General features: G+C 41.0%; 1 protein-coding gene across 1 annotated transcript; it reads left to right on the top strand.

Moving 5' to 3' along the window:
* Positions 1-814: 814 nt before the first annotated feature.
* On the top strand, positions 815-14738 carry pdk3b (pyruvate dehydrogenase kinase, isozyme 3b). Its single transcript, XM_079846978.1, has 11 exons — positions 815-1098; positions 2038-2179; positions 10533-10604; positions 11378-11562; positions 11693-11782; positions 11858-11935; positions 12041-12117; positions 13326-13427; positions 13536-13649; positions 13730-13843; positions 13944-14738. Exons 1-11 carry the CDS (start codon positions 996-998, stop codon positions 14085-14087), a joined length of 1221 nt encoding a protein of 406 aa, XP_079703104.1. The 5' UTR covers positions 815-995; the 3' UTR covers positions 14088-14738.
* Positions 14739-15029: the final 291 nt, after the last annotated feature.

Raw genomic sequence — 15029 nt, 5'->3', positions numbered from 1 at the left:
TACATTTCTTACTTAAGTTAATTTTTCATCTCTATTTTTTGTGTTTATTTAAAATTAGACAAATCTGATATTATTTTAATCTCCAAGATGTTATTTAACAGTTGAGATAGTTATTTAATGTTTCGCTAACTAGCAGAAGACACTAGCCGGGTTTAAATCCCAGTTGTGCAGGCAGGGCATGTTGTAACACTGCGTTACAATGTGCCCCTATTAGAAATATGCTATTATATTCTATACTTTTATTAATTTTATTGAGAAAACGTGAGAAAAAGGTGAATAAAGACTGAGAGTCAATGTTCAGAAATTACTAATTATTTATTTGTTTTGAACTATGTTGTATAGCTGTGTTTTCATGTGTTCGTAGTCAAAACTCAAAAATGAGTTTCTATTTAATTATTAAATTGCCATTATTTTATATGAAAAAGTTTTTTAATTGTATTTTATTTAGAAAATATTTTAGTTTGTTTTGTATATTTTTTTTATTAGATCAGATAACATTTTAAGCTGTCATATGTCATGTTACAATGTGCCCCACACATGTTACAATGTACCCCACCTATGGGGCATGTTGTCACATTTCACTTCCATTCTTTCGGGGTATATCAAGAAAAAAGTATATACTGTATTAATAAAACAAAAACACATAATTGTACTAGACATGTGGGAAATTAATGTGGGGAAAAATAAATACTCTGAACCATAAGTAGATTTACACAAACTGAGAAAGTCAAAAAGCGTTAGGTTGTGCCCCGCTCTCCCCTATATATTTATATTACATACCAGATCCATGTCTCAATCCATCCTACAGACAACCAGTGTAATCAACCCTGCAAGTGATAGCACGCGCTGTCATGTCACGTGACGAGAACCACAAGCTTCTGCTCGATAACAAGCGCTACAACATAGCTGTATAGAAACGAAATAGATCGTAAAGTGTTGAATGAGTGATCGCGCAGCGCGGGACTCGAGCTGTTTGGAAGTTGACAGACCTAAACATGAAACTGTTTAACTACTTGCTGAAAGATGTCAGGCACAAAATTGAATATTATTCAAGGTTTTCGCCCTCACCGATGTCAATCAAGCAGTTCCTGGATTTTGGTGAGTAATGAAACGTTGGGATAAACGCATAGAGTTAAAGAACCGCTAATGATGCAACAAATTGTATTTTTAATGTAGGATTGTCTCGTGCTGAACTTGAATCAGCGATTTCTGCTGTGTGTCTCATTTTGAATAAATTGTTTTTAATTTCACCACATATCCCGCGTGATTAAATCAACACGTTGACTATATTCATATGCCATAACCTATATTAACCTTGAATGTTAAGGTCAAGTGAAAGCTAAAGCTCAGCATTGGCACAGCACTGACATCAACTGTATAAAAATAGACTCGCCGTTTCATATCACTCAGAACATCATGAACCTGGTCCAGTTTTGCAAAGGCTAAATAATTCGTGCTTTATGAGTATATTAGATACATAATCTATCTATCTATAATAAATAAATGTATTATTATTACACAACTTGTATCTCAAGAGTCCAATGTGTGTGTGTTTTTTTATGCATGATGTCAAGCATACACTACCAGTCAAAAGTTTGGAAAGACAGAGAAATATAACCTATATATTACCTAGTTTATTAAACAAAACTGGAGTATGCAGACAATTCACTACCTAATTCCCAACTTCCGTTTGTGTTATTTCACCAATTGGGTGACTTCATTATTATTCTAAAATGTGTGAAATAGTAGCCTAATTATAAACTTTCTACTTGTATAGTATATATAATTTATATGTTAATATACTTGAGGTGTCACATTCCTTCTCAGTGCCCTTAATTGATTGATTGATTGATTGATTATTGTAATTCATTGTCATTATCTACTTTCTTATTATATTTATAATGAATTTGCTTTCTTTTTCGAATCTTTGACATTAAACAATGGTTGTAATACTGCTGTATCACTCATGCACACAGACTAAACAGGCGCATCATTGGATAACAAAGAATAACTTGTTCTTGCTTCTTGTTTAACCAGGCAGGGAAAATGCATGTGAAAAAACCTCCTACATGTTTCTGCGGAAAGAACTGGCAGTGAGGTTGGCCAATACGATGAGGGAAGTTACCTTGTTGCCCCCCAATCTTCAGAGCCAGCCGTCCGTCAAACTGGTGGAGTCCTGGTGAGGAGGGCAGGGCTCAGTGAGGGCCAGGCAGGGACGGATAAACGCACGGGCCAACCGGGCACTAGTTTAGAAGGGCGGCCCGGACAAGCTTCCGGGGGTGGGAGGGTGATGATTGGATCGACTCACCCCCGACTCACCACCCGGAGTGCCGTGCTGCACCTCTAAACCCATACACAATGAGAAATCGGAGCACTGGGGGCCTTTTGACAGGCCCAGGGCACGACTGCGTCATCCGTCCCTGTGGCCAGGTGTGATGATGAGTGTGAGCTGTGAGTAAGCTGTGAGTAACAGTGACTGGGTTTGTTGTAAAGTGCTCAGAGTGAGTGTTCTGAATACAAATGTGACACTAGCATCACATAGGTTATAAAGCAGAACGTAAATGCTGGAAAAGTCCTGGAATACTACTCTGCATACTATACTGTACTATTTTCTGAAAATAGTTACAGTAGGCATTATTCCATGATTGATTAATAGTAGTATGTGACATTGTTGTCAAGTGCATGGCGTCCAGTGATCATTTTAAAAACATTTTAATTCCATTTTTGTACAAAAATATCTAAAAGTCTGGCTGTCTGAACAGATATTGAGACCTTAAAGGGATAGTTCACAAATGGAGATCTTGTTGATGAAATCTGAGTGATTTCTGTCCCTCCATTGACAGCTATGCAACTACCACTTTGACGCTTCAAAAAGTTCATAAAGAGATCATAAAACTAATCCATATGAATTGAGTGGTTTAGTCCAAATTTTCTGAAGAGACTCGATCGCTTTATATGGCGAACAGATCTAAATTAGGCTTTTCTTCACATAAGCCCCCCTGTGGTGAAAATCAAGGTTTTAATTGTTTATATGTCTATGTGGTGTTTTTAATATGCTTTAAGACAAACCATGTGCAAATTCATGTCAACACCATTGCTGAGTATGTTCTCCATAAAACTGCCTGAACCAAAGACAGTCTCAAGATTGCGGTTTTAAATCGCTGGTGTTTCTGATGTTACAAACTACCTTGTAAACGATTACGTCAATGTGTGATCGTCAACAAGTGGATCTCTGAGCTGCTGTGAATGAGTGGAGGCGGGGCTCATTTACATAATCATAGAACCGCGTATACTAAATGAGGCAAGGGTGTAGAGTTACATTCAAGCTATTTTAAGGCATGAAGCAAAAAAAGATTCACTGAAAAAATGTTTAATATGTAATTTTGGTGATCAAAGATGAGATAACATTATTGACTAAAGGGGGACTTTCACATATAAACATTCATCAACTCACACATCAGATCTGGGGCCTGTACCATGATGGTAGTTGAACAAACTCAGGGTTACAGGATTAGTTTCGAGTTGACAAAACCAAACCAAACCAATTTAATCAGGCTTTGTTGGTACCATGATGCTGATCATCAACTTTCTCTGTCAACTCAGGCTTTGATCCTGAGTTTAGGAGTTTAGGTGTGACATCAGTAGCGAACAGCCAATCACATGCTGAGAAAGAGTGAAAATGCGATTCAGTCCTCGCGAGAGAAGCAGCGTGATTCACTTCTCTCTTCTGCAGAATATTACGAGATTGAAAAGTTGATAAAGGTATTGTCACGGGTTCACTCAACGACACACCCCAGCCAGCATCAACTCAGCACACCTGGAACCGATCACAATCACCGGAGTTCTGATTCACAGCACCTGCACCTCATCACTTCACTCACCATGCCAATTCTGCATATAAACCCTAGTCAGTCCACAGCTCACTATCCGGTCTCGTCTTTCGACGCCTGTGACTCCCCGGTTCCTAACACTTCTGTCTGGTTCTAGGATACCCTGTACACTCTCAGCAAGTATATCAAAGTTCTATGCTAACCTCTCTGTATGTGTGTATTCCAAGCAGCATCTGTGTGCGGCGGTTTTCCAGGATTCTCCAGACCGCCTCTCCGTGTTCTCCAGTGAATTCTCGGATCTCTAATCAGGTCTTCCGTGGTCATCTATTCCAGTATCTCCGAGTCAGAATCCATTCCAGTATCTACGAGGCTGCATCAAGTTCATGTATTCGCCCTGTACTTCCCTGTGTGGATCTCGAAGCCTTTCCTGTATTCAGGAGTTGCATACAGTGTCTAAATAAATCCTGTTGACGTCATTCTCTGTGTCCTCGTCCTTGCAGTAGTGTGACAGAAGACCGGACCACACACCATGCAAGCTCCCTCGGCTTCTGAGATCTCCGCTGTATCCACCGAAGCCTCTCGGGGCGCCGCCGCACCCCAGCCACTTATGGATACCACAGCACATGCCACTGCTAATGCAGCCATCGCACAACATCAATCACTTCAAGAAACCCTCACAGAATTCCGTCATGCTCTTCAGAACTACCGACCTGCCTCAGTAAGTCCCATGGCCAAACCTGCTTCTTATTCTGGCGAGGAAGAGTGCAATGGATTTCTTCTACAATTTAAACTCTACATGGAGGTAAACGCTGTTCAGTTCATTTCCGAAAAAGCCAAAATTGCTTTCATAATTTCTCTGCTCACAGGTCGAGCGTTGAACTGGGCTCAAGCTCTCTGGGATTCCAATGCACCCGCATTACAGTCTTTAAACGGATTCATTGAACATTTTCACACAGTATTCGCTCAATCATCTAATGCCATATCTGTTCATGACCAGTTATTTCGCCTACGACAAGGCACCTCCTCTTTTTCAGATTACGCTTTGAAGTTTCGGACGATCGCTGCAAGCAGCGGATGGAACGAAATCGCTTTGATGACAGCTTATCGTCAAGGGCTCAACCCAGATATCTGTTTACAACTGGCCATATATGACGACTCCATCGGGATTGAAAAATTCATCCAACGCTCGATACTCATAGCCCAACACCGCACTGCATGCTTCTATAATTCCACTGCACGCTCTCCTCGCATCTCCTCGCCCGTAAGCCCTCCAGTACCAGAGCCTATGGAAATCGATATGGGACATCTAACTACATCTGAACGTAACCGACGTCGTACCAATAACTTATGTCTCTATTGTGGAGCTTCTGGACATTATCGTGTCGAATGTCCCATCCGTCCCAGCCGTTCGGCGGTGAGTACAGTAGATCTACCATTTCCAGTTTCTAACCTGAAGCAAACTCCGGTATTAATTACCTATCTGAAACACTCTATTCCAGCAAAAGCTCTGATTGACTCCGGCGCGGCGGGGAACTTCACTACTCAACCGTTTGCAAGCCCGCTGTCGACGATTAAGTCAACCACTTAGTATACACTCCATTCTAGGAAAACCCCTCAGTCAGAGAAGTATTCATCACTGCAGTCCCGAGTTTCAACTTTCCATCGGTTGTTTACACCAAGAAAAATGCTCTTTACTGGTACTGGAGGGCTCTACAGCAGATATCGTCCTGGGACGCCTGTGGCTTAATCAACACTCGCCGGACATCTGCTGGACATCTGGAGAAGTACGTCACTGGATTGTCTAAAACGCATTGTCTAAAACGCATTGTCTATGTCCTGTCAAGAGGAACCCCTCTGCTTCTTCCATATCAACTGTCCCTGCAATCCTGGGTTCAACTTCCGTCGAGACTCCAGCCACCAATTCTTCTCGCAAGATTCCTCCTGAATACCGGGCTTTCCAGGACGTGTTTAGTAAGCAACTCGCCACCACTCTTCCACCTCATCAGCCATGGGACTGCGCAATAGACCTGATGCCTGGGGCCACTCTACCGCATGGAAAAGTTTACCCATTGTCCATCCCAGAAAAGAAGGCCATGGAGGAGTACGTGGAGGAAGCCTTGCGCCAAGGATACATTCAGTCATCTACATCCCCTGCCGCCTCAAGCTTCTTCTTCGTCGGGAAAAAGGATGGTGGACTCCGCCCATGTATTGATTACCGCATCCTTAATGCTTCTACCGTCAAGTACAGATATCCATTGCCATTGGTGCCTTCAGCTCTTGAACAACTATGTTCAGCTCCCATCTTCACCAAACTCGATTTGAGAAGTGCTTACAACCTGGTTTGTATCCGTGAGGGAGATAAGTGGAAGACTGCCTTTATCACTCCTGCTGGGCACTATGAATATCGGGTCATGCCTTTCGGCCTTTCAAACAGTCCTGCTGTCTTCCAGGGCTTCATGAATGAGATCTTCCGAGATATGCTCCACCGGTTTGTGATCATCTACATTGATGACATCTTGATCTACTCCTCCAACCTCGATGAACATGTCCTGCAGGTGAAGCAAGTCCTTAAACGCCTCCGTGAGTACCAGCTGTACCTGAAGTTAGAGAAATGCGAATTCCATCAAGAATCCATGCACTTCCTGGGGTACGTGATTTGTCCAGACAGCATCTCTATGGATCAAAATAAAGTGGAAGCTGTGATCAACTGGCCTAAACCTCAAACCCTGAAAGAGCTGGAACGCTTTCTTGGCTTTGCCAATTTTTATCGCCGGTTCATCCGCGACTACAGTAAGATCTGCACTCCAGTGACATCCATGGTGAAGAAGGGTACCAAACAGTTAACCTGGTCTACTGAAGCTTCCAAAGCCTTTGAGAATCTGAAGAAAGCCTTCTGTTCTGCTCCTATGCTGAGTCATCCCGATCCTGATCTACCGTTCATAGTGGAAGTAGACGCATCCACCAACGGAGTAGGAGCTGTTCTATCTCAGCGGCAGGGGACCCCTCCACGACTCCATCCATGCGCCTTCTCATGCAAAATGTCCCCGGCGGAGCAGAATTATGATGACGGTTATTGAGAACTCCCGGCCATTAAGTTGGCTTTAGAGGAGTGGAGACACTGGTTGGAGGGAGTCAACCATCCATTTCAAGTGATTACAGACCACCGCAACATTGAGTATCTCCGGGAAGCCAAGAGATTGAATCCTCGCCAGGCTCGATGGGCTCTCTTCTTCACACGCTTTAACTTCACAGTTACCTACCGCCCTGGCTCCAAGAATCTCAAAGCAGACGCCCTAACACGCCTCTATCAATCTGAGACCTTCACTGAGATCAACGAAACTATCCTCCCTCCAGCCATGATTGTCAGTCCCATCCAGTGGAACATCGACGTACTCATAGCCGATGCCACCCTTGCCGAACCTGCTCCGCCGGGGGGTCCTGAGGGGAAGATTTTCGTACCTACCAACCTCCGTCTTCCCCTCATGGACTCTGTACACACCTCTCCGGGCTCTGGACACCCAGGCAGCCAACAAACCCTCTCACTTCTCCAACAGTGCTACTGGTGGCCCGGCATGGCCCAGGATACCTCCCGATACGTGCAGGGATGCGCAGCTTGTGCTATGGCCAAGGTACCCCGGCGTCTCCCAGAAGGGAAGCTGATGCCCCTACCAATCCCGAACAGACCCTGGTCTCATCTCGCCGTGGATTTCGTTACTGATCTGCCATCATCCGATTCCAAGACCTGCATTCTAGTGGTCGTTGATAGATTTTCCAAATCCTGTAAATTGATATCCCTCCCCGGCCTTCCCACAGCCTTCAAGACAGCAGAGATATTAATTCACCGAGATTTTTCGCCACTTTGGAATCCCAGAGGATATAGTATCGGATCGAGGACCGCAGTTCATATCAAGAGTCTGGAAGTCCTTCAAGCTTCTGGGAGTATCGGTCAGCCTGACGTCGGGGTACCACCCTCAATCTAACGGCCAAGCGGAGCATAAGATCCAGGAGATCGGGAGGTACCTGAGGACCTACTGCCATGAAGTGCAGGACCGCTGGAATCAGTACCTCCCATGGGCAGAGTATGCTCAGAACTCTCTACGCCAAACATCCACAGGCCTGACGCCGTTCCAATGCGTTCTGGGATACCAACCACCTCTGTTTCCATAGACAGGCGAACCATCAGACGTTCCAGCGGTCCAACACTGGTTCACCGAGAGTGAGAGGGTCTGGGACTCAGCCCATGTCCACCTACAGGGGGCAGTACGGAGGTTCCAACAACAGGCCGACGCACGTCGAAGAGCCACACCCCACTACACTCCTGGCCAGCTGGTGTGGCTCTCCACCAGGGATATCCGCCTCCGGCTGCCCTCCCGTAAGCTGAGTCCCAGGTTTATAGGTCCATTCGCGGTGCTGAGGCAGGTCAATGAAGTCACGTATCGTCTCGCACTACACCGTCACTACCGGATTGCACCCACCTTCCATGTTTCCTTGTTAAAACCTTACACTGCACCTCTCAACTCAGCACACCTGGTCCCGATCACAATCACCGGAGTTCTGATTCACAGCACCTGCACCTCATCACTTCACTCACCACGCCAGTTCTGCATATAAACCCCAGTCAGTCCACAGCTCACTAGCCGGTCTTGTCTTTCGACGCTTGTGACTCCCAGGTTCCTAACACTTCTGTCTGGTTCCAGGATACCCTGTACACTCTCAGCAAGTATATCAAAGTTCTACGCTAACCTCTCTTTATGTGTGTATTCCAAGCAGCATCGGTGTGCGGCGGTTTTCCAGGATTCTCCAGACCGCCTCTCCGTGTTCTCCAGTGAATTCTCGGATCTCTAATCAGGTCTCCCGTGGTCATCTATTCCAGTATCTCCGAGTCATAATCCATTCCAGTATCTACGAGGCTGCATCAAGTTCAAGTATTCACCCTGTGCTTCCCTGTGTGGATCTCGAAGCCTTTCCTGTATTCAGGAGTTGCATACAGTGTCTAAATAAATCCTGTTAATGTCATTCTCTGTGTCCTCGTCCTTGCAGTAGTGTGACAGGTACAGAGAGAATTTAACATTTAAGCTCACATAGTCATTTTATAGCTTTATCTGTTGATTCTAAAGCGTATTTATATTACCTTTTTATATTTATTCATTTAAACTCTGCGTAATAATACTTGATAAATCAAAATTGTACGTGTGTGATCGATTAGGGGTATAATAATTACATAAATAATATCTAAATCATACAAAATTATTATTCTAAATAAGCATTACTAAAAGCCAGATGATTTTGTCTTTAAAAATTATTTGCTATGTAGTGACCTTTAATTTGGAGTAGAAACAGGTAGAGTGACGTTATCGCATCAGACATGTGTCACTTTGCTCACAGCTGATTGGTCCAAGTTCGGATTGCAACCTCTTACCTGGAACATAACCTGCCCCGGACCAGGTTAGCCGTGGAGCGTAAGTTTCTATGGCAATGAACACTGCTAAAAGCCAAACCACTTTCATGGTGCCTAAAACCCAGGGTTGGCACAAACTAAACTGAAACATACCTGGCTAGCCACCTAAACCGGCTTCATGGTATAGGCCCCAGGTAACCGGAAGCTCAAGCATGTGAACATACGAACTCGCTTGACGTGAGAACCAGTGAGGTTAATTCTCATGCGTTACACAGCATTTTTGAGCTTAAACAAGAACCAATGAGGTTCATTCTTGTGTTACACAGAACATTTGAGCTTCCGCAAGAGGATTGTTCTTGTGCGTCAACATCAAGCAGGTTCGATTGAACTTCTGTTTATATTCGCTGATCAATGTTTATATTTGAATAAAAAGCCTTAATTTAATCTGTTCATCATATAAAACGATCAAGTCTCTTTGGACTAAGTCTAATTTGGACTAAACCACTCAATTCATATGGATTAGTTTTACGATCTCTATGAACTTTTTGAAGCATCAAAGTGTCAATTGTGTAACTGTCAATGGCAGGACAGAAATCGTTCAGATTTCATCAAAAAAATCTTTTGTTTGTAAAGTCTTGCAGGTTTGAACGAGATGAAAGTGAGTAATTAATAATTAATGACAGATTTCATTTTTGGGTGAACTAGGCCTATCCCTTTAAAAAAATGTGTCTCAGACTGGAAAAGAAAGAACAGGTTGAGCACATTGAATTATGGGACACAGCACACTGAATGATTTTTGTGAGTAAAGTAAAGATTTTTGGAATACATTGACAAGAAAATACTAGTTCAGTCTTTCTACGTCAATTAAACATTTCTCTTTTAACTCAGTGTGTTGCTTGTCATTTATCTTTGTAGTTATTTGTTCACTTTACTACCAATTTATGAGTGAAAATCAATGTAAATTCAAAGTAAATTTTCAGTGTTGTAGTGCAGTGCAATCAGTCATCTAGATATTCAGTGCATGCTGTGCAGACTCATACAGTATGCATGAAGACCTTTTAACATCCATGGGATCTTTCCATTACACAGAAAGGTTCTTTATAGCTGAAAAAGGTTCTTCACGCTACAAAAAATGTATTTTAAGAACTGTTAACTATCACTGAGCAGTGTTTAGGTTTATTGAGCCACATACGCCACTTAGTGGTTATGAGAGGAATGACAGAGTAGCTTTAGCCATAAAGTATAGGGAAGAGCCAGTTGTTACATAATACGTTTTTTTTTTTTTTTTTTTTTTGTGGTATCAGGTACAGCCAGAGCTTTGAAGAGCTGTTAGAATACGAGACAAGAAGTCCAGAGGATCCCCACACCCTAAATGAGTGAGTCTCCAACCTTTGAAAACGTGCTGTCCTGTTTTTCAGCAAACACAATTTTGCCAGGGAAAGTGTAAAATAATTTTTATTTCTATTTTTTGCCTAAACTAAGGTATGTGTATCAAATGTGTATTTTTACTAAAAATGCACATTTAGCACTATTAATTTTACCCAAATACTGCAGTATAGTTTAACATAATAGATCAAATGAATAGATCAAACCTGCTTTTGGGTGTGTTCACACTTGGCAGGTTTGGTATGAATAATACGAACTCTGGTGCGATTGCTCTGTTAATGCGGTTCATTTGAATACGTGTGAAAGCGGAGCCGAAAACATCCGCTTCCAAATTAACTCTGGTGCAGTTCGACTGAAATATAAATGCAACAGACCTAAGACATCTAAATTACCCAAAACAAGATTGTGGTGTCTTATCTCACCATAAGAGCTACATTGTCTATTACAGTTTGTTACAATTCCTGCTGCCATTTGTCTCCTTTACACATTTTATAAGCTCTTTGTGAGTTCTCAGCTGGTAAAAATATGTATGCATATACAACAACAAGCGCATTTAGCCCAGCACACAGCATTGTTATGGATTTTCGGTAATTTCCATAAAAATACGTCATAAAAGCCTTTTTTTTCCTGTATCTTTAAGTTTTGTATCTTTGTAAATTGTATCATTTTCTTACTAAACTGCAAGTGTGAACACAACCTATTTCTCCTAAGTCATAAGACCAAAGTCTTCTAGTAGTAAAGAACTTATTATTGTGGGCTTCAGCTTCCTAGATATCCTGATTAAGATTCGGAACAGGCACAATGACGTGGTGCCCACCATGGCCCAGGGTGTCATCGAATATAAAGAGAAGTTTGGTTTCGACCCCTTCATCAGCAGCAATGTGCAGTACTTCCTTGACCGCTTCTACACCAATCGCATTTCTTTCCGCATGCTCATCAACCAGCACAGTGGGTGACATCACATTCATGTTGGATAAATGTAATTAAATACGACAGAAGAAATGTCCTGATACTGCTTAGAACTGGGACCTCAAGCTACTGAAGTATGGCAATAAGCAGCTCTTTTATTCTGTTTCAGCTCTTCTGTTTGGCGATGCCACTTTTCTTGCACAACCAAAACACATCGGAAGCATCGACCCAGCCTGCAATGTTGCTGAGGTGGTCAGAGGTAAGGGTAAAAGATACTTAAAATGCACAGATACACAACATAAACCATTTTAAAGATTCTGATATCTCCTTCCAGATGCATATGAGACCGCAAAGATGCTTTGTGAGCAGTACTACATGATGGCACCTGAACTAAAGATCGGGGAATTCAACTGTGAGAATGTGATCTCTCTTATTGTCTTAATAACATATATCAAAATCATAGTTGGTTTTTAATCTATCTGTGCCTTCTTGTCTTATCTCACTCTATCTGCTATAGCCAAAACTCCAAAGAAGCCTATACAGGTGGTCTATGTGCCCTCTCATCTTTTCCACATGCTGTTTGAGCTCTTCAAGGCAAGAGAAATAGACAGTGGGGTCATTTGAAAGGAGAAGGAAAACTGGGTAACACTTTACAGTAGGGTTCAATTCGTTAATATTAGTTTATGCATTAGGTGCAAACAATGAAAAAATTGACAAACAACATTTACAGCATTTATTAATCTAGGTTAAAGCTAATTTATAAATATACTATCATTCATTATTCATTTGTGTTTAGTCATAATACATTAGAAGAAAACGAAAAGAAAAAAAACTAAATTATTTATTCAAACATTTGAGGGCAGATATACAAAGTTCTGTCATGAAACTCTAGATGGCACAGGCTGATAGGTCTTTAACTCAATCTGCTTGCAATCACATTGGCTGCATCCGAAATCATCACATGCCAAACATATAGTACTATATAGTAGGTGAAAAACAGTATGCGACAAAAGAAGTATGTCCAAATTCACAGTACAAAGAGTAGGCGAAAAGTACCTGATGACCTACTTCTTCAGGTGAAATTCTGAAGTGTGCATATGGACACTTTTTCTGTCCCATGAGGCCACAGGACAGGATTTGTGAATGGGAGTAAAGTGTGACTGACACTGGTAGGTCACGTGATAATGACAACATGGAGAATGTAGTATGCCTGGATTCAATTCATTTTCATTTTGACTGACAATTATCAAATGACACTAAATTATCATACTAATTTAGAGCTAACATAGTGCACTTTCTAATTAGGTACGTTTTAACCGTATCGGCTCAGGCACAAATAGCATAGACCATTTACTGGTACGCATGCACTGGTATGTTGGCACATATGTAGCTAACACCATCACTAGATAATTGTACAATAATTACAATAACTCATGTTATGTATTTTATTTAAAAGAAAATTATTTTAAAAAGACATTACTATATGTAGAAATGTAACTCGAAATTGTAAAAATTATTAGTATATGTAGAAATTAACAGTAACCTAGATTAATAAATGCTCTTAAAGTATTTTTTATTTTATGTAATGCATTAAATAATGTTAACAAAATGAACCTTATAATGAATTGTCACAAAAAAGTTGATTATATTTTTAAGTGACGTTTTGGAATTAAATGATGTGGAATTAAATTAGGTGTTTCTCAAATGATCACACTTTAGGTGGGCTTTTGGAAGCCATTTTATTCCTTTTAATTTTAATATATATTTTTTTGAGTAAGTCAGTATATTATGTATTTGTGCAGAATTCCATGCGGGCAACAGTAGAGCTCTATGAAAAAAACAGTGAGGGTCTTCCTCCAGTGAAAGCAATGGTTACTCTGGGAAAAGAAGACCTCTCCATAAAGGTTCAGCGCATGCCTATTTCACAAAAACATAAATGTTGATGGAGACTTGCTTAAATCTCAAAACAAGTGCACTTTATTCATTTGATGCTAATGTGTCTGTTTTCTAAGATTAGTGATAAAGGTGGGGGTGTCCCTTTACGAAAGATTGATCGTCTCTTCAATTATATGTATTCCACTGCCCCAACACCACGTCTAGACTCCTCTCAAGCTGCTGTCCCACTGGTAAATACCTATCACACAGCTTACGTCTGTGTTTATATGTATGTGTGGTTTCAAGCAACCTGTTTACATTGTCTCTGCAGGCTGGATTTGGCTATGGGTTGCCAATCTCTAGACTCTATGCGCGCTACTTTCAGGGAGACTTAAACTTGTACTCGATTGAAGGGCTCGGGACAGATGCAGTAATTCATCTTAAGGTAATTGCATTGACGTTTCTATCTGTGGGACACTTGGATTACAGTGAGTAATAATATTAGCTTTGACTAGAAAGAAGTCGCCTCTCTCCACTCTCTCCAGGCTCTTTCGAGTGAATCTTTTGAGCGTCTTCCAGTCTTCAATAAGTCAGCATGGCGACATTACCAGACAGGTCCTGAGGCTGATGACTGGAGTAACCCGAGCAGTGACCCACGAGATGCATCCACATATAAAGCCAACAGATGACTTTATTAAACCTGCTGCAGTAACTAGTAATGAGCTGCTTACAGCTGCCAAGCTATACTGAACACTGCCAGATCAGGAAATTTGATTCTAGGCCTTTTTAGTACTTGCTTACCACTTCTAACTGTCTGAAAATACTACATTAAGTCGTGATGTAAGGAATGCTGTTTCCGGGTGCAGGCCTCTACTCGTTTCACTTGAGAATGCTATCTCAACAGCCATTTATAGCCTAATTATTAATATTACACATTTAAGAAACGCATTTAAAAACTTAGTGTACACACTACAGTCGCTGTGTAGTCTCATGGCAGTCTCACGGCATCCCGGGCATAAATATTTTAACAATTTATAAAAGCTGAATCACTGTCTGGCCTTCTGGGATTTCAGTATGGAGATAAAGGTTAGGATCATGATTTTTTGGTAGTATTACAACATGCTGTGAGTGTATTTTAGCAGTGTTTGTTGTTTTCTTTGGCATCTGATAGAACACTTGGACCCGGAAGCGGTGACGTGTGACGTCAGACTTGAGTGAATAGTTTTACATCAGTGAGGGTATGAAGAATGTTATGTGGAGAATACAGTAGATTGTTAGTTTGATGTACCATGTGGCTTTTTCTAGCAATTTGCTTTATACACTGTAAAAAATTATTTTCCTGATTTGTTATCACAAAATTTTTTCTTTTGTCAAATCAACTTAGTAATAAGTAATAAGTAATAGTAGTAAGTAATAATAAGTAATTATAAATAAGTAATAAAAAGTTAAATAAGTAACTTATAATTATAATATTATATAATATATAAACTTATAATTAACTTAATTTAATTAAGTTAAATTATAAATAAGTAACTTATAATTATAAATAAAAGTAATAAAAAAAATAGTTAATACAATAAAGGAGAAACTCAAAATATAGAGTTATCTGAACCACATGTTCAGATAACTCT

This window comes from Squalius cephalus (genome assembly GCF_949319135.1).
Source record: "Squalius cephalus genome assembly, chromosome: 17".
NCBI classification, from domain to species: Eukaryota; Metazoa; Chordata; class Actinopteri; order Cypriniformes; family Leuciscidae; genus Squalius; species Squalius cephalus.
The sequence above is the reverse complement of the archived record's forward strand: the minus strand, read 5'-3'. Positions and strand labels throughout refer to the sequence as shown.

Bases quoted from the DNA above. Each gene is read 5' to 3' on its own strand.
- pdk3b (XM_079846978.1), top strand. From the start codon at position 996: ATGAAACTGTTTAACTACTTGCTGAAAGATGTCAGGCACAAAATTGAA. The intron at 1,099-2,037 runs GTGAGTAATGAA...TTGTTTAACCAG, and splicing joins CAAGCAGTTCCTGGATTTTG to GCAGGGAAAATGCATGTGAA. The intron at 10,605-11,377 runs GTGAGTCTCCAA...TGTGGGCTTCAG, and splicing joins GATCCCCACACCCTAAATGA to CTTCCTAGATATCCTGATTA.